Source organism: Pseudophryne corroboree, chromosome 5 (assembly GCF_028390025.1).
Source record: "Pseudophryne corroboree isolate aPseCor3 chromosome 5, aPseCor3.hap2, whole genome shotgun sequence".
In the NCBI taxonomy this organism is placed as follows: Eukaryota; Metazoa; Chordata; class Amphibia; order Anura; family Myobatrachidae; genus Pseudophryne; species Pseudophryne corroboree.
The window spans coordinates 228,716,184-228,741,271 of record NC_086448.1 but is presented as its reverse complement, the minus strand read 5'-3'; the positions used below and the strand labels follow the sequence as shown (position 1 = coordinate 228,741,271).

Below are 25,088 nucleotides of genomic sequence, written 5' to 3'. Positions count from 1 at the left end.
CAGAGGTCTTATGGCCTCTGCCGCTAAGAAGGGACTTGCTTCAGCAAGTACCATGTCTGTTCCAAGACTTACCGCAGCTGCGTTTGTCGGCATGGCGGTGGAAAGCCGGATCCTAAGGGAAAAAGGCATTCCGGAAGAGGTCATTCCTACCCTGGTCAAAGCCAGAAAGGAGGTGACCGCACAACATTATCACCACATGTGGCGAAAATATGTTGCGTGGTGTGAGGCCAGGAAGGCCCCACAAAGAAATTTCAACTCGGTCGTTTCCTGCATTTCCTGCAAACAGGAGTGTCTATGGGCCTCAAATTGGGGTCCATTAAGGTTCAAATTTCGGCCCTGTCGATTTTCTTCCAGAAAGAATTGGCTTCAGTTCCTGAAGTCCAGAAGTTTGTCAAGGGAGTATTGCATATACAACCCCCTTTTGTGCCTCCAGTGGCACTGTGGGATCTCAACGTAGTTCTGGGATTCCTCAAATCACATTGGTTTAAAACCAGTCAAATCTGTGGATTTGAAGCATCTCACATGAAAAGTGACCATGCTCTTGGCCCTGGCCTGGACCAGGCGAGTGTCAAATTGGTGGTTTTTTCTCAAAAAAAGCCCATATCTGTTTGTCCATTCGGACAGGGCAGAGCTGCGGACTCGTCCCCAGTTCTCTCCCTAAGGTGGTGTCAGTGTTTCACCTGAACCAGCTTATTGTGGTGCCTTGCACCTACTAGGGACTTGGAGGACTCCAAGTTGCTAGATGTTGTCAGGGCCCTGAAAATATGTTCCAGGACGGCTGGAGTCAGGAAAACTGACTTGCTGTTATCCTGTATGCACCCAACAAACTGGGTGCTCTTGCTTCTAAGCAGACTATTGCTAGTTGGATGTGTAATACAATTCAGCTTGCACATTCTGTGGCAGGCCTGCCACAGCCAAAATATGTAAATGCCCATTCCACAAGGAAGGTGGGCTCATCTTGGACGGCTGCCCGAGGGGTCTCGGCTTTACAACTTTGCCGAGCAGCTACTTGGTCAGGGGCAAACACGTTTGCTAAATTCTACAAATTTGATACCCTGGCTAAGGAGGACCTGGAGTTCTCTCATTCGGTGCTGCAGAGTCATCCGCACTCTCCCGCCCGTTTGGGAGCTTTGGTATAATCCCCATGGTCCTTTCAGGAACCCCAGCATCCACTAGGACGATAGAGAAAATAAGAATTTACTTACCGATAATTCTATTTCTCGGAGTCCGTAGTGGATGCTGGGCGCCCATCCCAAGTGCGGATTATCTGCAATACTTGTACATAGTTACAAAAATCGGGTTATTATTGTTGTGAGCCATCTTTTCAGAGGCTCCGCTGTTATCATACTGTTAACTGGGTTTAGATCACAAGTTGTACGGTGTGATTGGTGTGGCTGGTATGAGTCTTACCCGGGATTCAAAATTCCTCCCTTATTGTGTACGCTCGTCCGGGCACAGTACCTAACTGGCTTGGAGGAGGGTCATAGGGGGAGGAGCCAGTGCACACCACCTGATCGGAAAGCTTTACTTTTGTGCCCTGTCTCCTGCGGAGCCGCTATTCCCCATGGTACTTTCAGGAACCCCAGCATCCACTACGGACTCCGAGAAATAGAATTATCGGTAAGTAAATTCTTATTTTCTCTGACGTCCTAGTGGATGCTGGGAACTCCGAAAGGACCATGGGGAATAGCGGCTCCGCAGGAGACTGGGCACAACTAAAGAAAGCTTTTAGGTCACCTGGTGTGCACTGGCTCCTCCCACTATGACCCTCCTCCAAGCCTCAGTTAGATTTTGTGCCCGGCCGAGGTTGGATGCACACTAGGGGCTCTCCTGAGCTTCTAAAAAGAAAGTATATAATTAGGTTTTTTATTTTACAGTGAGACCAGCTGGCAACAGGCTCACTGCAGCGAGGGACTAAGGGGAGAAGAAGCGAACCTACCTGCTTGCAGCTAGCTTGGGCTTCTTAGGCTACTGGACACCATTAGCTCCAGAGGGATCGACCGCATGGAACTGGCCTTGGTGTTCGGTCCCGGAGCCGCGCCGCCGTCCCCCTTACAGAGCCAGAAGCAAGAAGAGTTCCGGAAAATCGTCGGCAGAAGACATCAGTCTTCACCAAGGTAGCGCACAGCACTGCAGCTGTGCGCCATTGCTCCTCATACACACTTCACACTCCGGTCACTGAGGGTGCAGGGCGCTAGGGGGGGGCGCCCTGAGCAGCAATAAAAACACCTTGGCTGGCAAAAATACCACAATATATAGCCCCAGAGGCTATATATGTGATAATTACCCCTGCCAGAATCCATAAAAAAGCGGGATAATAGTCCGCGAAAAAGGTGCGGAGCTATCTCCTTCAGCACACTGGCGCCATTTCTCCCTCACAGCTCCGCTGGAAGGAAGCTCCCTTGCTCTCCCCTGCAGTCTACACTACAGAAAAGGGTAAAAAAGAGAGGGGGGGCACTAAATTTAGGCGCAGTATATATAACAGCAGCTATAGGGGACATAATTCAGTTAGTCCCTGCATTATATAGCGCTCTGGTGTGTGCTGGCATACTCTCACTCTGTCTCCCCAAAGGGCTTTTGTGGGTCCTGTCCTCTGTTAGAGCATTCCCTGTGTGTGTGCGGTGTGTCGGTACAGCTGTGTCGACATGTTTGATGAGGATAATGATGTGGAGGCGGAGCAGATGCCTATAGAAGGGATGTCACCCCCTGCGGGGCAGACACCTGAGTGGATGGACTTATGGAAGGAATTGCGTGCACGTGTCGACTCCTTACACAAAAAATTTGATGACATGCCAAATGCGGGACAGCCGGCTTCTCAGCTCGTGCCTGTCCAGGCGTCTCAAAGGCCATCGGGGGCTCTAAAACGCCCGCTACCTCAGATGGCAGAAGCGGATGTCGACACGGATACTGACACCAGTGTCGACGACGATGAGTCTAGTCTAATGTCCACTAAGGCCATTCGTTGCATGATTGAATGAAAGAGGTGTTACAAATTTCTGATATAAACCCAGGTACCACTAAAAAGGGTATTATGTTTGGGGAGAAAAAACTACCCGTAGTTTTTCCCCCATCAGAAGAATTAAATGAAGTGTGTGAAGAAGCGTGGGCTTTCCCTGATAAAAGATTGGTAATCTCTAAGAAGTTACTAATGGCGTTCCCTTTCCCGCCAGAGGATAGGTCACGTTGGGAGACACCCCCTAGGGTGGATAAAGCGCTCACACGTTTGTCTAAAAAGGTGGCACTACCGTCTCCGGATACGGCCGCCCTCAAGGAGCCTGCTGATAGAAAGCAGGAGGCGATCCTGAAGTCTGTATATACACACTCAGGCATTATACTTAGACCGGCTATTGCGTCAGCATGGATGTGCAGTGTTGCCGCTGCGTGGTCAGATTCCCTGTCAGAAAATATTGACACCCTAGACAGGGACACTATTCTGCTAACCATAGAGCATATAAAAGACTCAGTCTTATACATGAGAGATGCACAGAGGGAGATCTGCCGGCTGGCATCTAAAATAAGTGCATTGTCCATTTCTGCTAGGAGAGGCTTATGGACTCGCCAGTGGACAGGGGATGCAGATTCAAAAAGGCACATGGAAGTTTTGCCTTATAAGGGTGAGGAGTTTTTTGGGGATGGTCTCTCGGACCTAGTTTCCACAGCAACTGCTGGGAAGTCAGCATTTTTACCCCATGTTCCCTCACAGCCTAAAAAGGCGCCGTTTTATCAGGTACAGTCCTTTCGGACTCAGAAAAACAGGCGTGGAAAAGGCGGGTCCTTTCTGTCCAGAGGCAGAGGTAGGGGAAAAAGGCTGCAACAAACAGCAGGTTCCCAGGAGCAAAAGTCCTCCCCCGCTTCTTCCAAGTCCGCCGCATGACGGTGGGGCTCCACAGGCGGAGCCAGGTACGGTGGGGGGCCGCCTCAAAAATGTCAGCGATCAGTGGGCTCGCTCACAGGTGGATCCCTGGATCCTGCAAATAGTATCTCAAGGGTACAAACTGGAATTCGAGGCGTCTCCACCCCACCGGTTCCTAAAATCTGCCTTGCCGATTACTCCTTCAGACAGGGAGGCTGTGCTAGCGGCAATTCACAAGCTGTATTCCCAGCAGGTGATAATCAAGGTACCCCTACTTCAACAAGGACGGGGTTACTATTCCACACTGTTTGTGGTACCGAAACCGGACGGTTCGGTGAGACCCATTTTAAATTTGAAATCCTTGAACACATACATAAAAAAATTCAAGTTCAAGATGGAATCGCTCAGGGCGGTTATTGCAAGCCTGGACGAGGGGGATTACATGGTATCCCTGGACATCAAGGATGCTTACCTGCATGTCCCCATTTACTATCCTCACCAGGAGTACCTCAGATTTGTGGTACAGGATTGCCATTACCAATTCCAGACGCTGCCGTTTGGACTCTCCACGGCACCGAGGGTGTTTACCAAGGTAATGGCGGAAATGATGATACTCCTTCGAAGAAAGGGAGTTTTCATTATCCCGTACTTGGACGATCTCCTAATAAAGGCGAGGTCCAAGGAGCAGTTATTGGTGGGAGTAGCACTATCTCAGGAGGTGCTACACCAGCATGGTTGGATTCTGGATATTCCAAAATCACAGCTGGTTCCGACGACACGTCTACTGTTCCTGGGTATGATTCTGGATACAGTCCAGAAAAAAGTGTTTCTCCCGGAGGAGAAAGCCAAGGAGCTGTCATCTCTAGTCAGACCCCTCCTGAAACCAAAACAGGTATCGGTGCATCACTGCACGCGGGTCCTGGGAAAGATGGTGGCTTCTTACGAAGCAATTCCTTTCGGCAGGTTCCATGCCAGAATCTTTCAGTGGGACCTGTTGGACCAATGGTCCGGATCGCATCTTCAGATGCATCGCCTAATAACCCTGTCTCCAAGAACCAGGGTGTCTCTGCTGTGGTGGCTGCAGAGTGCTCATCTTCTAGAGGGCCGCAGATTCGGCATACAGGACTGGGTCCTGGTGACCACGGATGCCAGCCTTCGAGGCTGGGGGGCAGTCACACAGGGAAGAAACTTCCAAGGACTATGGTCGAGTCAGGAGACTTCCCTACACATAAATATTCTGGAACTAAGGGCCATTTACAATGCCCTAAGTCAGGCAAAATCCCTGCTTCTACACCAGCCGGTACTGATCCAGTCCGACAACATCACGGCAGTCGCCCATGTAAATCGACAGGGCGGCACAAGAAGCAGGATGGCAATGGCAGAAGCCACAAGGATTCTCCGATGGGCGGAAAATCACGTACTAGCACTGTCAGCAGTGTTCATTCCGGGAGTGGACAACTGGGAAGCAGACTTTCTCAGCAGGCTCGACCTCCACCCGGGAGAGTGGGGACTTCATCCAGAAGTCTTCACGCTGATTGTAAATCGATGGGAACGACCACAGGTGGACATGATGGCGTCCCGCCTAAACAAAAAACTAGAGATGTTGCTTGGTGTGAGTCCAAAAAGGCCCCAACAGAGGAATTTCAACTAGGTCGATTTCTGCATTTCCTACAAGCAGGAGTGACTATGGGCCTGAAATTAGGCTCCATTAAGGTACAGATCTCGGCTCTGTCGATTTTCTTCCAGAAAGAACTAGCTTCACTACCTGAAGTTCAGACGTTTGTGAAAGGAGTGCTGCATATTCAGCCCCCGTTTGTGCCTCCAGTGGCACCTTGGGATCTCAACGTGGTGTTGAGTTTCTTAAAATCACATTGGTTTGAGCCACTTAAAACCGTGGATCTAAAATATCTCACGTGGAAAGTGGTCATGTTATTGGCCTTGGCTTCAGCCAGGCGTGTGTCAGAATTGGCAGCTTTGTCATGTAAAAGCCCTTATCTGATTTTCCATATGGATAGGGCGGAATTGAGGACTCGTCCTCAGTTTCTCCCTAAGGTGGTATCAGCTTTTCACTTGAACCAACCTATTGTGGTGCCTGCGGCTACTAGGGACTTGGAGGATTCCAAGTTACTGGACGTAGTCAGGGCCTTGAAAATGTATGTTTCCAGGACGGCTAGAGTCAGGAAAACTGACTCGCTATTTATCCTGTATGCACCCAACAAACTGGGTGCTCCTGCTTCTAAACAGACTATTGCTCGCTGGATTTGTAGCACAATTCAGCTGGCGCATTCTGCGGCTGGACTGCCACATCCTAAATCAGTAAAAGCCCATTCCACAAGGAAGGTGGGCACATCTTGGGCGGCTGCCCGAGGGGTCTCGGCTTTAAAACTTTGCCGAGCTGCTACTTGGTCAGGGGCAAACACGTTTGCAAAATTCTACAAATTTGATACCCTGGCTGAGGAGGACCTTGAGTTCTCTCATTCGGTGCTGCAGAGTCATCCGCACTCTCCCGCCCGTTTGGGAGCTTTGGTATAATCCCCATGGTCCTTTCGGAGTTCCCAGCATCCACTAGGACGTCAGAGAAAATAAGATTTTACTCACCGGTAAATCTATTTCTCGTAGTCCGTAGTGGATGCTGGGCGCCCATCCCAAGTGCGGATTGTCTGCAATACTTGTACATAGTTATTGTTAACTAAAGGGTTATTGTTGAGCCATCTGTTGAGAGGCTCAGTTGTTTTCATACTGTTAAACTGGGTATAGTATCACGAGTTATACGGTGTGATTGGTGTGGCTGGTATGAGTCTTACCCGGGATTCAAAATCCTTCCTTATTATGTCAGCTCGTCCGGGCACAGTGTCCTAACTGAGGCTTGGAGGAGGGTCATAGTGGGAGGAGCCAGTGCACACCAGGTGACCTAAAAGCTTTCTTTAGTTGTGCCCAGTCTACTGCGGAGCCGCTATTCCCCATGGTCCTTTCGGAGTTCCCAGCGTCCACTACGGACTACGAGAAATAGATTTACCGGTGAGTAAAATCTTATTATTTACTGGTGTTCTTTTATCCCCTTCTCTTTTTCCACAGTATTCCTGTAAATCTGTTTCCGTTATATTCTTATCACCATACAGCAATTTAAGGGCATGCTACACAGTTGACTCACATTATTATGACCACCAGATAATAGCCAAAGTAAACGCTTCGGAGCCCCATACACAGCAGGGTTTGCTGAACTGTCATTTTAGATACATCTGGTAGCCCCCAGGTTCATTTTGACGGTAAGCTGCTCCACTGTAGCGTGTCTGTCGGCCATCACGCACCTTCGTAACAGACGTTCACCTCTCACGTCAGTGGTACGTGGTGCCCCATAGTTTCCAAGTCGGTTATTCGCAGTTTGTCCAGTCACGATACACCTTCACCACAGTAGCATGCACACAATTCACAGGCTGCACTGTTTCAAAAATATTGCTACCCTTGGCCTAAACATAGATGCTCGTCCCTTTTTGCAAGTCTGATCGCCTCTTTCACCCATGACAGCAATGAGTGATGTGTGCAGATGTCCTATCGCCCACCTTATATACCCACCAAGCCAGCGCATGACACGTGATATACTTCAAGGGTTACGCGCGACCTGTGCCAAATGTAAGAGGTAGTCCTAATAATGTGACTCGACTGTGTATAATGGCATGATGACTGTTAGAAGGTTCTGAAAATATCATGGAGCAGAGTATAGAGGGTTAGACTAAAATAATGTCTCTTAATATGAACATGGTCTCTTCGGCCATAAACAGAAGAGAACATTTCCGACAGTGGAGTGCCATCCTCCCCTTCTTGTCTACAAAACTTCATACAGATGTGTCCTCAGAGATCTTTGCTGCAGTCATGCCAAGGAGCCACTTTTGGCACGCCAAGTCCCGTAAGACTGTGCTAGTATGGGGCATGTTTTTTTGCCAAAGTTGCGTCTTGGTCACAGCGCGATGCATCTAGGGCACACCAGGAGACTCTAATTAACTTGATATGACACTTGTATATCTGTGTGCGACTGAGACTCTGATTCTGTATACGAAGTGTTACAATGCAGCAGCCGTAGCTTTTTCCTATACTAAGTTTTCCTATACTAAGTTTCATAGTGCTTCATATAAAGACTCACAGAATATACAAGTGTTACATATCAAATTAATTGGGATTGTTTTCTGGTGCGTCCTCGTAACATCACACAATTTTGGCAAAAAGGCGCTCAACGCTAATAGACTTGTACGGGACCAGTTGGCTCACTTGCGCCACTCATCTCCCACTGCGTGACATATTAAGGTTAGATTATGAGGACACATCTGTGCTGGTGCAGTACGTGTACTGTATGTATCTGACCAGTTTCATCTTTACATGGTTACATTTAATAGTATTTTTAAAAATTTTCTTTTTTCATCTCTACTGTGCTTCAGTTTCAAATAACTTGAGCTTCAATACAACGTTCCAAGCTCAAACCTATTTGAATTGGCTTGTTAGTTTTGTTTTCAATGTAGCTCAACATTTTTCGTTTTATTTGAAATTCAAGAATTACAAAATTACAAGCATCTCTGGAATTTAGGGCATTCGTCATCCGTATTCTTTCCGATACATGCATGGTTTACCTTTTATTGAATTGTAACCCTTTTAGTAAGTTTATTTTTAGTAATTTGTATGGAGTGGGTATCGTGAGGGTAACGTAATAAATACTGTAATTTCGATATTAACTTTTATTTTATTTTTTTGTAAAATGTTACTTATTTTATTATGGCCAGATTTCTGGAGAGGAGGAAGTGGAGTTTTCAGATAAGGATGAACTTGACCCAGACGGAGATATCTCCAGTGATTGCCCTACAATCCGATCCCCCTTAACATCACTTAAAAGCCATCAGGGTGTGGTCATAGCAGCTGACTGGCTGGTTGGTGGAAAGCAAGCAGTCACCGCATCATGGGATAGAACTGCCAACTTGTATGATGTAGAGACATCTGAGCTTGTCCATTCTCTTACAGGTATGTTCTCTTTCGAACTTGATAATATTCTATAATAAGAGGCTGTTGTCTTGAGACCTCTGTTTGCTTTTATGCTTATGTGGAGCATTCCTGAAGGTCAGAACCAGAAAGAAATCTAATTGTTGCAATAGAATAATGTTTTGTGCTTTTCTGTTGTCCCTGTGTATTGAAGTGTCAATGAAGCAAGATTAAGAAATTAGTTTCTTGTTTCAGGTCATGACCAGGAGCTAACGCACTGCTGTACACATCCCACACAACGTCTCGTAGTGACTGCTTCCCGGGACACAACTTTCCGCCTGTGGGATTTCAGAGACCCCTCAATACATTCTGTGAATGTCTTCCAGGGCCACACAGAGTAAGTGCTATTTTTGGTTGATTACAGATTTAGTGAATGATTATGAAAACAAGTCTGATACCTGAAAATCAGTGTCTACTTTATCATCCCTATTGCGTTCACCCCTTCCCTTACAACTAGGCATGTAGATATCTGTAATGTTGTTACAATTTCAATACTCACTTCCTGAGGTCCAAACAGCCTCTAGATGCAATAATGGGTTTTTGATGTCTAAGCAGGCACACTCAAGCCTTAGATCACAATGCCAAATACAGCTGGTGGGGTGTATAGCAGTAGAAATGCATTTTCTGGAAGTAGGAAAGATACTTTACTATCTTGTAGTCTAATGGATAAATCTGGGTTTAGTGGATCTGCCTGAATGTGTACTGCCAACTGTACGGTTTGGTGGAGAATATGCCCAAATCATGGTTTGGCATGGTCCTCTTTGAGTGATGTGAAAGCTTAATGCCTAAAGCATACAATAACAACATTCTAGAGAGTTATGTGCTTCAATTTCTAAGGGCAATTGGTTAGGGAAGATTGTTTCAGCATGACAATTCCTCATGCACAAAGCGAGGTCCACAAAAAATTTTTTGCCCGACGTATGTTTGGAAGAATTTGAGAGCACTGAACTTAATCCCTCTTGAAGACCTGTGGGTCGATTTCAAACACCAACTTTGAGCCAGACCTTATTGCTCAACATCCGTGCCAGACCGCACTGTTCTTGTTGCTTAATGTATGCATCCATGTTCCATATCTAGTTAAAAGCCTTTCCAGAACAGTGGAGGCTGCAACGGAAGAACCAACACAATATCAATGCCTGCCGATTTGAATTGAGCTGTTCAAGTGTTCTTTGTGTTAGGAACTAAGGGTGGGAGGCTAGAGTTAGGCTGCGGGAAGGGGGGTTTAGGGGGTTGGGTAGAGTGGGGCTCATACCTAGCCCCAGTCGGCATTTCACACTTCGGGATACCGGCGTCGGAATTGTGACTGCCGGCATCCCATTCGGCAGTCATTAATACTGATCCCCCAATACATACAAAGAAATTTAATGAATGATTGAACAACTTCTGATGCCGTCCTTCATTACATTTTACCGGATTGCACACGATATGTGTTTGTTCGTGCAACGCGGCCAACTGAAGATGCCGTATGTGACCCGCGGGAGCGTGCAATCATGGGTACACATTAGATGATCAGCACAATTTGTCGTTCCGATAGTGTGTACCCACCCTAAGAGTTATAAAAGTTGAAGAAAATGATGAGGCCAGTCTTCCACTTAAAAAACCAAATACAACTTGTTCAGGACTTCTACTTTCCATCCTTCTGGATAAGAATAGATTGGGAATTAGGTAGTATTTTTAAATTCAATTATTGGTTGAGAAAATGGTTTGTTAACAAAGGTGTGCTTTACTGATAATACAGTAAATGTCTTGTATAGAAATGTAACCTTTCCTTTGAGGCCACACAAGTGGTGATATTGGCACAGATACTGTATATGCAGTTTGCTCAGCTTTTGCGGTCATCTTTGTCAATCACATAATTTCTCCAGCAGGGTCCACAGGTTATCCACAGGATAACATTGGTGCAAATCCGCTGTCGCGTCATCATATCCCAAACGGTCAAAGCTTTTGGCCTCCCAGCATGCAATGGGCATGTCCATATATCATCACCTCCTGGCTCAGACAAATCAGTTTTTTGTGTGGTGCGGCAGGAGCCGGACCATGGTCATCGGGCTGCTGGTTTTTAGCAGGCATAAGCTTTTATATTTTATTTTCTCTTACGTCCTAGAGGATGCTGGGGACTCCGTAAGGACCATGGGGTATAGACAGGCTCCGCAGGAGACATGGGCACTATAAAGAACTTTAGAATGGGTGTGCACTGGCTCCTCCCTCTATGCCCCTCCTCCAGACCTCAGTTAGATCCTGTGCCCAGAGGAGACTGGGTGCTTTCAGGGGAGCTCTCCTGAGTTTCTCTGTAATAAAGAATTTTGTTAGGTTTTTTATTTTCAGGAAGTCCTGCTGGCAACAGTCTCCCTGCACCGTGGGACTGAGGAGAGAGAAACAGACCTACTTCAGTGATAGGCTCTGTTTCTTATGCTACTGGACACCATTAGCTCCAGAGGGATCGGAACGCAGGTCTCACCCTTGCCGTTCGTCCCAGAGCCGCGCCGCCGTCGTCCTTGCAGAGCCGGAAGATTGAAGCCGGGTGAGTATACGAAGACAGAAGACTTCATAGGCGGCAGAAGACTTCGGATCTTCACTGAGGTAACGTGCAGCGGTAACGCTGCGCGCCATTGATCCCGCACACACACACTGGCACAGATGGGTGCAGGGGGGGGCGCCCTGGGCAGCAATAATCCTCTTGGCTGGCATTATAGGTATAATCAAGCTATGGCAGTATGTTATACAACCCCCGCCAGGTTATTTGGTATTTTGAGCGGGACCGAAGCCCGCCGCTGAGGGGAGGAGCTTGATCCCACAGCACTAACCAGAGCCATTTTCTCCACAGCACGCTGCTGAGAAGCTGGCTCCCCGGACTCTCCCCTGCTGAACACGGTGGCTTTGAAGGATGGGGGGGAGGGGGGGGGCACATAATTTGAGCGTAGTCAATATATTTATATATAAAACAAAAAAAGCGCTGTGTATTGCTGGGACTTGTGTTTCCAGGGTCATTGGCGCTGGGTCTGTGCTGGCATACTCTCTCTCTGTCTCTCCAAAGGGCCTGGTTGGGGGAACTGTCTCCAGATTAGAGATTTCCCTGAGTGTGTGGGTGTCTGTACGCGTGTGTTGGCTTGTCTGAAGCGGAAGGCTCTTCTAGGGAGGAGGTGGAGCAAATGAGTGTGGTGTCTCCGTCGGCACCGCCGACACCTGATTGGTTGGATATGTGGAATGTGTTAAATGCAAATGTGAATTTATTGCACAAAAGGTTGGACAAACCAGAGTCCAGGGGAAATACAGGGAGTCGCAGGGCCCTTCTGGGTCTCAAAAGCACCCACTATCCCCAGCAGCAGACACTGATACCGACACGGATTCTGACTCCAGTGTCGACTTTGATGATGCGAGGTTGCAGCCGAAATTGGCAAAAAGTATTCATTATATGATTATTGCTATAAAAGATGTATTGCATATCACAGATGACCCCTCTGTCCCAGACACGAGGGTGCGCATGTATATGGAAAAGAAAACTGAGGTTACTTTCCTCCCTTCACATGAGCTAAATGAGTTGTTTGAAAAGGCTTGGGAAACTCCAGACAAGAAACTGCAGATTCCCAAAAGGATTCTTATGGCGTATCCTTTCCCGGCTAAGGACAAGATACGGTGGGAATCCTCTCCCAGAGTGGACAAAGCGTTGACGCGCTTATCCAAGAAGGTGGCGCTGCCGTCTCCAGATACCGCAACCCTCAAGGATCCTGCTGATCGCAGGCAAGAGACTACGTTGAAGTCAATTTACACACATACTGGTACATTACTCAGACCGGCGATAGCATCGGCTTGGCTTGTAGCGCTGTAGCAGCGTGGACAGAAACCTTGTCTGCTGAAATTGATACAATGGATAAGGATACCGTTTTATTGACCTTGGGTCATATTAAGGATGCTGTCCTATATATGAGAGATGCTCAGAGAGACGTTGGCCCACTGGGCTCCAGAGCCAACGCCATGGCAATTTCTGCTAGACGAGCCCTGTGGACCCGACAATGGACGGGTGATGCCGACTCAAAGAAGCATATGGAGGTGTTGCCTTACAAGGGTGAGGATTTATTTGGGGACGGTCTCACGGACCTGGTTTCCACAGCTACTGCAGGTAAATACACTTTTTTACCTTATGTTTCCTCACAGCAAAAGAAAACGCCACATTATCAGATGCAGTCCTTTCGGTCGCATAAGTCCAGAAGAGGTCGGGGCTCTTCCTTCCTCGCCAGAGGTAAGGGTAGAGGGAAAAGAATGCCTGCTACGGCCAGTTCCCAGGAAACAGAAGTTCTCCCCGGCTTCTACTAAATCCACCGCATGACGCTGGGGCTCCACTGAGAGAGTCCGCTCCGATGGGGGCACGTCTTCGACTCTTCAGCCACGTCTGGGTGCAGTCGGACGTGGATCCTTGGGCGATGGAAATTGTATCCCAAGGCTACAAGCTGGAATTCGAAGACGTGCCTTCTCGCCGATTCTTCAAATTGGCTTTACCAACGTCTCCCCAAGAGAGGGAGATAGTTTTAGCTGCAATTCAAAAGCTGTGTCTACAGCAAGTGATTATCAAGGTTCCCTTAATACAACAGGGAAAAGGGTACTATTCAACTCTATTTGTGGTCCCGAAACCGGATGGCTCGGTCAGACCCATTCTAAGCTTAAAATCCCTGAACCTGTACTTAAAAAGGTTCAAGTTCAAGATGGAATCGCTCAGGGCAGTGATCTCCAGCCTGGAAGGGGGGGATTTTATGGTGTCACTAGACATAAAGGATGCATACCTTCATGTCCCCATTTATCCTCCTCATCAGGCTGTCAAAGTCAGAAAAATATCCCCATACACGTTGCCATATTTGCACCGCACACTGGTCCGTGCTGCGCATGCGTACGCTCTCCCGTGAAGGCGCATACCCGCAATAGCGTGCACTCGCAGGCGCGGTATGCGTATTTACGGTAGAGTTTATGTAGTCGTAGCGTGCGACTCATTCGTTACATATTTTCACAATTAATGTAGTTTATAGATCATGGTCCCTTTGATAGTTTCTGAAAGTTTGGTTAATATAGAAGGTCCCTGAGCTAAGGAATCCCTCTTTGTATCGTACGAAGGGTCTAACAGGAATCATACAGCAGTGTTTGGTACCCATCGGAAGAGTATTTAATTAGCAATATTCCGGTGTTGGTTTGGAGCGTATTAATCGCTCGTGCGAATAGTTATGGACATAAGAAGTTTATGTCCATTTCTACTATTTACTCATACTCAGGTATGCGGCGGGAAACTTAGTTCCCCACCCACCTGAGCTGTTTGAAATCGTCACAGCCCACCTGTATGAATCAACCTATGACCTTTTGTTGTGATACAGGGTCGAATTCCTTCATCCAATGGACAATGGGATTGTAGGGACTATGAGATTGCATTGTGTGTGGGGCATAAATAGGCAGGCCGACCACATCCAGCTCTCACTCTTCAACGGTTCTCATTGCTGAAAATCGGGTGCTGGATGTCCAGGCGCATGCGATCGTTTACCCTTGTGCGTAAGTTTCTCTCCGTAATCATTGTCTTTCTGTGAGCCAATTTCTCTCATCTCTCTCCGTCTCTCTCTCTCTCTCTCTCTCTTTCCCTTCTCTTTCTCTCGTATCTCCCCTAGACTAGTATTGTATTGTATTAGATAGTATTGTATTTTGGTTAGGAAGTCTTTGTTATATTGTAGTGTATCATTTGTACTGTTATCCCCTTTTTACAAGTATATTAGATATAATACAGTTAATAGGCTTTGGAACCTAAACCAGTATCTGTGTATTTCCTATAGTGTTAAGTGTTCACTTGAGCGTCGGTGACGCTCAAGCAGCTTTGTAGTTAGTCAGGTTACACAAGGTTGCACTTACACCCTGTATTCACATTAAGGTATTCCGTGTATTTCATTGGTATAAGGTTTAGACATAAAGGTATAGCGTTGTGAGCGTCTGCGCCGCTGGTGATCTCCTCGTGGTCTCGAGCGTCCGCTACGCCATAGCGAATCATTACTCTAGTCATAGCCAATATCGTGTCCTGTGATCACTGGGCCGTGAGCGAACGTGACGCTTGAGCGTCTCGCCTACGGCTGAGCGATCGTTACGCAACTAGCGTACCATTACGGTACTTCTTAAGTAAACAGCGTACAGTGTTCTTAGACTTCATAAAAGGTTGTTTATACGACAAGGGAATTTAGCATTGTCAATTGGGGACTCGTCCTATCCTTCTCATATCTGCACTAGGTAGAACAGCAGACATTATCCCCCCAGCAAAGGGTGGGAGGTTGTCTCGCAGTGCTGACGGGATAAGCGTCTGCTTCGCTTAGATAAAGAGTGCTGAAGGAATCCGGGAACCGGAAGTAAGAACAAAACGCTTGTGTCTTTTAAAACTGTTTTATTTCTCTTCTGTCTTGCGTATACACGCACGCATACATTTATCTGCATTTCTTTTTCAAATTTCGTATATCACTATTCCTGTTTGCCAAGTTTTATAGTTGATAGAAAGTGCAAAAAGAGATTTGCTGTTATTTCATAGTAGAGGTAATAGTTAAAGTATAGACCAACACACGGCTTGTCTGGGAGATAAGGCAGTCAGTGTGGTGTGCGGTAGATGATCAGGGATCATCTACATTGATAAAGGTAGAAATTGTGTTACGGTGGATCTTTGTTTTGCGTACACGTGTCCCTAACAAAAGACTTGCGTACGCAATCCAAACGGCAGACGCACGCAGCGTACATTACGCAACGTAGCGTCTGGTTACGCCCACGTAGCTCAAGTCACGAAAAGTTGAATTAGCGCAAAGCGATAATTAGCGCAAAGGCGATAAGTAACGCACAGCGGTAAATAACGCGACGCGGTAAATAACGCAAATCTATTTTTGGAAAAATCTGAAATTTAGTTTAACAGATCCTGCTCCTAATTGGTAACACAGTTGGACTGAAGACAATTTCTGCGCAGAAATAGATATAGAAACAAAGTGTACATGTGTTGAGTGAGTGTGTTTTTATTACATAAGTTTATATAACTTAAGAGGTTGAACCAAAAGGAAAGTCGGGTACTCGTCAAGGGACACACGTGTAAGTGACATATACGGTGGCTAGGGAGGCATCCTTGGTTAAATAATATTTGAGCATTAGAGTATAGCGGACCATAAGGTAACAGACCAGGAGGTCATAAGGTAACAGACCAGGAGGTCATAAGGTAACAGACCAGGAGGTCATTAACAGACGGTAACAGACCAGGAGGTCATAAGGTAACAGGTAAAATAGACAAAGAGGTCCGCTATAAAAGTCCAGTGGCACAACGCCTGGGGTGTTGGTGCAGAACCCATATAGGCCACAAGCTCTTGCTGAAGGAATCGCGGCCGGAAACATCGATTCCATTGATCTTTCAGTACATGACAAGTAGTGCTTATGTACTGAACGATTGGACCGCACGTAATTGTGTGCAGTAGTTAGTAATCTGACCTAATACCATTAGAGTAAAGTGGTCACAAACGCTATCTGTACATTCTGACGTGATTTGTGTAATTTTTTATTTTTAAAGGGAAGTTCGCTGGTCACTCAGGAACTATCTAACAACCCCAACTTTACTGGAAAGAGTAAGTGTCCTTCGGGTAACCCTCATATGTTCCAGTAAACAGAAGGTTCACAGGGGCCCTGGGTTGGGTACAGCAGCTCTGGTTACAGTTATTGCAGTACTGGCCAACGTGGGCGAGAAGTAAGTGGGGTACTTGGTAAACCGCCACCGCCGGCCTGCCCAGGACATCTTGGTTTGTTTGTAAGGGTTCGCTGAAAACCTTGAGATAAAGATCCAAGGAGGAATAAGCAACACCTGCAGAATTATGGGGGCCAGTTGTTCAGGTAGGGGGCGATCAACCTCGGTTCGGGTTGATTCAGAGAACCGACCCGTTGGGTCGGCAAGGTACATCATGTGTGAAAAATACGGAAGTCACACAGAATCTTTGTGATGAATGGGAGAGAATGACTGTACAAGACAGGGACAAATTCCCAAGAATAGGTAGCTTCAGTCCAGACGTGTTACAAAATTTAAGGAGGAGGATATGTCTCATTGAACCAACAAAGAGACGAAGTAAACATTATGATTATGTGCAGTTAGGGCAACAGGAAGGTGAATTACAAAGAGAGTCAATTGACTTTTCTGAATCTTATCTTGAGAGGAGAGACATGGCATCGGGGAGGATTATGGTTGCGGAGAAAAGCACAAGGTTGAACAATAAAAACGCTCTTAGCAACTGTAGTATAGATTATAAGAATAAGTGTAATAACTGTAACAATGATTATTGTAATACTGTTGAATGTACAACTATTAACCTATGCAAGTTGCACCCCATGTCAAACTTCCCTCAGGAATACAAACAAGAAAGTGAGCCCAGAATGATGTCAGCACCTCTTCCAGCAACCATCACAAAAGCCATCCAGGTGGACGCGACCAAATTGGTAAAGGCAATAATCGAACCCCCTAACGGAGGGTCAGGTGAGGTCGTGTCCACAGGTACGTACAATGTTTCATATCACGCACAAACAAATGTACCCCATATTGTAAGACCAACACAAGATGATGTAACTGAGCTCGATCTGGCCAGGGTGATCTCAGTCCCCAATGGGAAGACTGACGATCAGGGAATCATTCCCGTCAAGGACAGTGCAATGCGCTGTCTCTGGTCCCGGACCGAATTGAGATCAATTGTGTCTGAATTTCCTGATCCTAGGAAAAATCTAGTCAAATGTCAAAAGTTTATTAAAGAACTAGGAAACGCCACAGAACCCACCAACAAAGAATGGCGGACAGTGCTGAGGGCATGTTTGCCCTCCAGTGTTGACCCTGAAAAGTTCATTGCTGATTGTAAATTAAACACGGAGGTACCTTGTATGGAAGAACACAATCAGGAATGTATTAGGCAGATTAACCGACAGTTAGGAATATATTTCCCAGCTGCTGTCAAGTGGAATGACATTCTCTCCATAAGGCAAAACGAAAGGGAAAATGTTTCTAATTATTTCAATCGAGCACTGCAAATAATGGCTAGAAACACTGGGATCGCAGACATCAAGGCAAATGCACAACATAAAGAAATAGCGGTTAAGGTATTAATGAATGGTTTAAAAGATGAATTAAAAACAAGGGTACAGACCACCAACCCAAACTGGAGAGATATCTCGGTGACCGCACTAAGAGAGGCCGTCATCAATCATGATCAGAATATCACCAGATACAGAGAGTCACAAAGAGATGAGTTAATGGCAGCAAATATACAGGCCCAAAACACAAGACCACCCCAACAAAAGCCCCACACCCCTGTGAGAAATCCAGATATGGAAGTCTGTTACAATTGTCATAAAAAGGGACACTTTGCAAGAGATTGTAGATCAAGAGAAAGACAACACCATAATCATGAAGACCAAGAAATGAGCAAAATTACAATACACACCATTATAATCAGGGATCACATAGGCAGGAAAGGTGATTATTAGGAATGGAGGCAAGCCTGAGGTAACGGTTAATAAAGTGGGAGGTCATTCACTGAAGACACAGGAATGACCAGGTGAAAAGTTGTAAATGTATTTGTGAAAAATGTTTTTTTTCTCTCTCTCTCTCTATCCCCATCTCTGACTAGTATTGGTAAGAATTCACACATTGCATATCCACTTGGTCCTTGCAGAAGTCTACCAAACCCCAGCATGACCTATCCGCCACAATGTATTTCTGGCCAGATACAGACAGTGGAGTAATGCAGGTGCTGATGGGGAGGGACTGCTCAAGGAGACCATTAGACACATAGATATGACAGCCTAATAAGTCTGACAATGTTTTTCTAATGCTAACAATGTTTTCTTAAAGTTGACAATGTTTAAAAATGTTTTGTTTCTCTTTTCTTATTGATGGTTATTGTCGAGTTATGTAATGTATATATGCACATGAATTGTTCTCTATCTCTTTTGTTTTTTTTTGTTGTCTCTCTCTTCCCACTCATGTTTCCATGGTTTAAAGATGCTATGTCACCCCTCAGTTGGACCAATGGTAATGCCAGATTTTTGCTCCTTACAGAAAGATCGTCGGTTGGGAATGAACATTGCATCACCAGAATGTTCGTTTGGAAGACTGAGAGACAGCACCTTTGAGAAGACAGCAGAACAAGAAGAACAACAAGACGAGAGAACTTATTATCGTAACAAGTTCTCTCCCCCTCAAACTGTTTTCTTATACCCCCTTTACAAATTTCTTCTTTTCTCCTCCTGTAAGATGGACTTGCCCCAAGAGACTGCAATATGGATTTTCCCGTTAACCAGGATGTTGACCAGAGCAGTCTGTTTCGGTGAGAGTACCAGTGAGGTCGAGAAAGGATCCAGAAAGGTTCTAATGACTGAGACGGAGGTGTAAATTTCCAATAGCAGCCCAATCACCAAGCAAAGGCGAGTACCGGGCACGATCTAACAACCATGTTATTTGTAAACAATTGTGAAGGATTGTTAGTTCAAAAAGAAAATTGTATCTGTAGGCTCTGTGACAATCTGGTAGAGGATGGATGCATAAAGAAATGCCAATCTAGTTTTAATATCCATATGGACCGGCATCCATTGAGTGACTATCACTCCTTAGTGGGTAACGTGTTAAACCAAACAGATTGTTGGGTATGCTCTCAAGTACCTCAGGGTCATAGCAAATCAGGGCTAGTACCATTTCCTTTAACGTTAGGGGAGGTACTTGAGCTAAGTGGTGGGAGACCGGTGGACCGGAGGTTTAATATCTCCAGCCCTCCTAGTTTGAAGCTCCACCAATACCATGTGGATAGGTCCCTCTTATGTTTCAATATCTCCAATCCCAGAAAACCGGGAAATTGGGAAGTGTCATGGAGCAACCTTACCATGACCTTTTCACACAGAGCAGATAGAATGCCTACAGATACAGAGCTGGTACGCCACATAGCCAGTAGAGGAAAATCTTTTCGGTATCGATATACCTTAGGAAATAGGATTACTAGAGTTGGAGAGGTATCACGAGGATACTGTGCACATATCGTACAAACTGATACGTGCATTAAGCAGATGGAAGAATTAGGGTCAGGAGATTTCACCTGGAAGGTCTGTAACATGGTCATGTCCTTCTCCGTCCCTTATGTTCTCCCCGATGATGCATATTTCATATGCGGGAGAAAGGCGTACAAGTGGCTTGCCCCAAACTCTGAAGGATTGTGTTATATTGGAAAAGTATTGCCTGAAGTGATGACTGTTACACATGACAAAATGAAGGACATACACCGTGGTGCCCAAGCTCCTTATACTCACACTCATTACGAGCACCGAGTTAAAAGACAACTGTCAGAAAGGTTAGAGCATCCGGCCTCTGATCTTATCCATGAATCCACCGGGATTCAGGTTCTGGTAGCGTTAGATTTCACTCGCACCGCTCGAGGAGTGATGAATTATAGATACATTTCCGCACTCGCCAATTTGTTAGATAATATCACTGAAATGTATGATGACACGTTTAGATACACTGGAAGAGAACTTCAAGCTTATAAAACAGAACTAGTTCAGCATAGGATGGTTCTTAATTATCTTACAGCAGTAACAGGCGGATATTGTGTTACATTGGCAACACAGTACGGCATAAAGTGTTGCACTTATATCACGAATAGCACCGAGGATCCGGTAGAGGTCATAGACCAAAAGATGGATGATATTCTCCAATTGAAGTGGGAATTTCGTCGAAAACACAATCTCACCCTTGCTGCTGTAGGTAATGAGCTGACTGGTTGGGTGTCATGGTTGAACCCGCGAAATTGGTTCTCCGGTTTGGGAGACTGGGCTCAAGGAGTCATAATGGATGTTGGAAAGTTTCTACTATGTATCTTAGGTGTCGTTATATCGATTGGATTGATATTTAGATGCGGGCAGGCTTTAATGAGGTGCAAACAAAGTACAAAAGTGATGAGCGTGAGGAGTGAGGAAACTGTAATTAACCTGGACTTGATTTATGACCCAATAATAGAAACCCGGATGTGATGAAAATGCGATTATACGGTCCGTTTCTTTCACCTGTTTTTCTGCTTTTCTCCAAGATACAAAGACCCCCTTGGACGAGGAAGTTGACGAGACGCTACAACAGACAAGCACCAAAGATGAAGTTTTGACAACCTATGATATGGACACTTGATGAACTTTGCCATGGATCCCCAGTTTCCCTAGTACTTTTAAACTCACGCTAGCCCAACATTTTTTGTAAATCTGATGGCTCAGACAAAGCTATTTGCTCATGCCCAAGGAGCAATACAGCGCAAAGAAGACGACTCTCAACAGATACCGAACACAACTTCGACGACAGATGTACATTTCCCTGACATAGAATATCATTGCATTTTCCATAAGTGTTCTTTATCTTCATCTCTACAACCCTCAGGTAATGACACACATAGACGATAGGGAATACAGGCACAGATATCAGCAACCACATACCTCCCCCATTCATGTATCATCAACTAAAATGTGCTCCCCATTTTGTTCAAAATCCGAAAAGAGCTCGGTAAAGTTTGACAGCCCATCCACAGACCTGTACCACAGGATAAGAAGGAATTCAAATGTATACTTCGCAATACCTCGAAGCTCGATTTACAACACGTACGGCACGATGATACATGACCCTCCAAACATGGACTCATACACACATGCTTCTGCTATCACACTAGGTCATACCCTCTTCACACCTACTCCTCTCTCCTCCCTTACCCCACCATGGAAATCAATTAACCCCTGACTTGCATTTTTCTCCTTAAATGTTTTGTGGCAGTTATTATTGACTGCCAAAGGGTGGACTGTCAAAGTCAGAAAAATATCCCCATACACGTTGCCATATTTGCACCGCACACTGGTCCGTGCTGCGCATGCGTACGCTCTCCCGTGAAGGCGCATACCCGCAATAGCGTGCACTCGCAGGCGCGGTATGCGTATTTACGGTAGAGTTTATGTAGTCGTAGCGTGCGACTCATTCGTTACATATTTTCACAATTAATGTAGTTTATAGATCATGGTCCCTTTGATAGTTTCTGAAAGTTTGGTTAATATAGAAGGTCCCTGAGCTAAGGAATCCCTCTTTGTATCGTACGAAGGGTCTAACAGGAATCATACAGCAGTGTTTGGTACCCATCGGAAGAGTATTTAATTAGCAATATTCCGGTGTTGGTTTGGAGCGTATTAATCGCTCGTGCGAATAGTTATGGACATAAGAAGTTTATGTCCATTTCTACTATTTACTCATACTCAGGTATGCGGCGGGAAACTTAGTTCCCCACCCACCTGAGCTGTTTGAAATCGTCACAGCCCACCTGTATGAATCAACCTATGACCTTTTGTTGTGATACAGGGTCGAATTCCTTCATCCAATGGACAATGGGATTGTAGGGACTATGAGATTGCATTGTGTGTGGGGCATAAATAGGCAGGCCGACCACATCCAGCTCTCACTCTTCAACGGTTCTCATTGCTGAAAATCGGGTGCTGGATGTCCAGGCGCATGCGATCGTTTACCCTTGTGCGTAAGTTTCTCTCCGTAATCATTGTCTTTCTGTGAGCCAATTTCTCTCATCTCTCTCCGTCTCTCTCTCTCTCTCTCTTTCCCTTCTCTTTCTCTCGTATCTCCCCTAGACTAGTATTGTATTGTATTAGATAGTATTGTATTTTGGTTAGGAAGTCTTTGTTATATTGTAGTGTATCATTTGTACTGTTATCCCCTTTTTACAAGTATATTAGATATAATACAGTTAATAGGCTTTGGAACCTAAACCAGTATCTGTGTATTTCCTATAGTGTTAAGTGTTCACTTGAGCGTCGGTGACGCTCAAGCAGCTTTGTAGTTAGTCAGGTTACACAAGGTTGCACTTACACCCTGTATTCACATTAAGGTATTCCGTGTATTTCATTGGTATAAGGTTTAGACATAAAGGTATAGCGTTGTGAGCGTCTGCGCCGCTGGTGATCTCCTCGTGGTCTCGAGCGTCCGCTACGCCATAGCGAATCATTACTCTAGTCATAGCCAATATCGTGTCCTGTGATCACTGGGCCGTGAGCGAACGTGACGCTTGAGCGTCTCGCCTACGGCTGAGCGATCGTTACGCAACTAGCGTACCATTACGGTACTTCTTAAGTAAACAGCGTACAGTGTTCTTAGACTTCATAAAAGGTTGTTTATACGACAAGGGAATTTAGCATTGTCAAGGCGTACCTGAGATTCACTGTACAGGACTGTCATTACCAATTTCAGATGTTGCAGTTTGGGCTTTCCACGGCCCCGAGGGTTTTCACCAAGATAATGGCGGAAATGATGGTACTCCTGCGCAGGCAAGGAGTCACAATTATCCCGTACTTGGACGATCTCCTGATAAAAGCGAGATCAAAGGAACAGTTGCAGAAAAGCGTGTCACTCTCCCTGAGAGTGCTGCAGCAACATGGCTGGATTCTAAATCTACCAAAGTCACAGTTGGTTCCAACAACTCGGCTGTCTTTCTTAGGCGTGATTCTGGACACAGAACAAAAGAGGGTTTTTCTCCCGATGGAAAAAGCCCAGGAACTCCAGAACATGGTCAGAGACCTGTTAAAACCAAAAAGAGTGTCAGTCCATCAATGCACTCGAGTACTGGGGAAAATGGTGGCGACCTACGAGGCCATCCCCTTCGGCAGGTTTCATGCGAGGACTTTTCAGGGGGACCTTCTGGACAAGTGGTCCGGGTCCCACCTTCAAATACATCAGAAAATAACCCTGTCCACCGGAGCCAGGGTGTCTCTCCTGTGGTGGCTGCAGAGTGCTCACCTTCTAGAAGGTCACAGGTTCAGCATTCAGGACTGGGTTCTGGTGACCACGGACGCGAGCCTCCGAGGATGGGGAGCAGTCACACAAGGAAGGAATTTTCAGGGACTGTGGTCAAGCCAGGAGGCTTGTCTACACATCAACATACTGGAATTAAGGGCCATATACAATGGCCTACGACAAGCGGAGAATCTTCATCGCGACCTACCGGTTCTGATTCAATCAGACAACGTCACAGCCGTGGCTCATGTGAACCGCCAAGGCGGGACAAGGAGCAGAGTGGCAATGGCGGAAACCACCAGGATTCTGCGCTGGGCAGAAAGTCACGTAAGCGCTCTGTCAGCAGTATTCATTCCGGGAGTGGACAACTGGGAAGCAGACTTCCTCAGCAGACACGATCTCCATCCAGGAGAGTGGGGACTTCATCAAGAAGTCTTTGCAGAGATAACAAGTCTTTGGGGACTTCCTCTAATAGACATGTTGGCATCACGCCTCAACAAGAAGCTTCGGAGGTATTGTGCCAGGTCAAGGGACCCTCAGGCAGTAGCGGTGGACACCCTGTTGACACCATGGGTGTTTCAGTCGGTCTATGTGTTCCCTCCTCTTCCTCTCATCTCAATAATATTGAGAATCATAAGACGAAAAAGAGTACAGACAATACTCATTGTTCCAGATTGGCCTCGAAGGGCCTGGTATTCAGATCTTCAGGAGATGCTCACAGAAGATCCGTGGCCTCTTCCTCTCAGGGAGGACCTGTTGCAGCAGGGACCCTGCGTCTTCTAAGACTTACCGTGGTTACGTTTGACGGCATGGCGGTTGAACACCGAATCCTAGCGAGGAAGGGTATTCTGGAAGAAGTCATCCCTACTCTGATAAAGGCTAGGAAGGAAGTGACGGCGAAACACTATCGCCGTTTCTGGAGGAAGTATGTATCTTGGTGTGAAGCCAAGAATGCTCCTACGGAAGATTTCCACTTGGGCCGTTTTCTCCACTTTCTACAGACAGGAGTGGATATGGGCCTAAAGTTAGGCTCCATTAAGGTACAGATTTCGGCCCTATCTATATTCTTCCAGAAGGAATTGGCTTCTCTCCCAGAAGTCCAAACTTTTGTAAAGGGAGTGCTACACATCCAGCCTGCTTTTGTGCCCCCAGTGGCACCATGGGACCTTAACGTGGTGTTACAGTTCCTAAAATCTCACTGGTTTGAACCTCTTCAAACAGTTGAATTAAAGTTTCTCACTTGGAAAGTGGTCATGTTGTTGGCCTTGGCATCTGCAAGGCGGGTGTCCGAATTGGCGGCCTTATCTCATAAGAGCCCCTATCTCATTTTCCATGAGGATAGAGCAGATTTGAGGACTCATCCTCAATTTTTGCCTAAGGTGGTGTCAT

The 25,088-nt window shown here is 46.1% G+C and overlaps 1 protein-coding gene across 5 annotated transcripts in view; it reads left to right on the top strand.

Moving 5' to 3' along the window:
* The window catches only part of WDR37 (WD repeat domain 37), a 400,784-nt gene that overhangs the window by 279,078 nt on the left and 96,618 nt on the right, over positions 1 to 25,088 (top strand). For all 5 annotated transcript variants that reach the window (XM_063922159.1, XM_063922158.1, XM_063922156.1 and 2 more), the window contains 2 exons: positions 8,623 to 8,857; positions 9,071 to 9,212. In XM_063922159.1, coding sequence (XP_063778229.1) covers positions 8,623 to 8,857; positions 9,071 to 9,212 — 377 coding nt within the window. The remainder of the gene's footprint in view (positions 1 to 8,622; positions 8,858 to 9,070; positions 9,213 to 25,088) is intronic.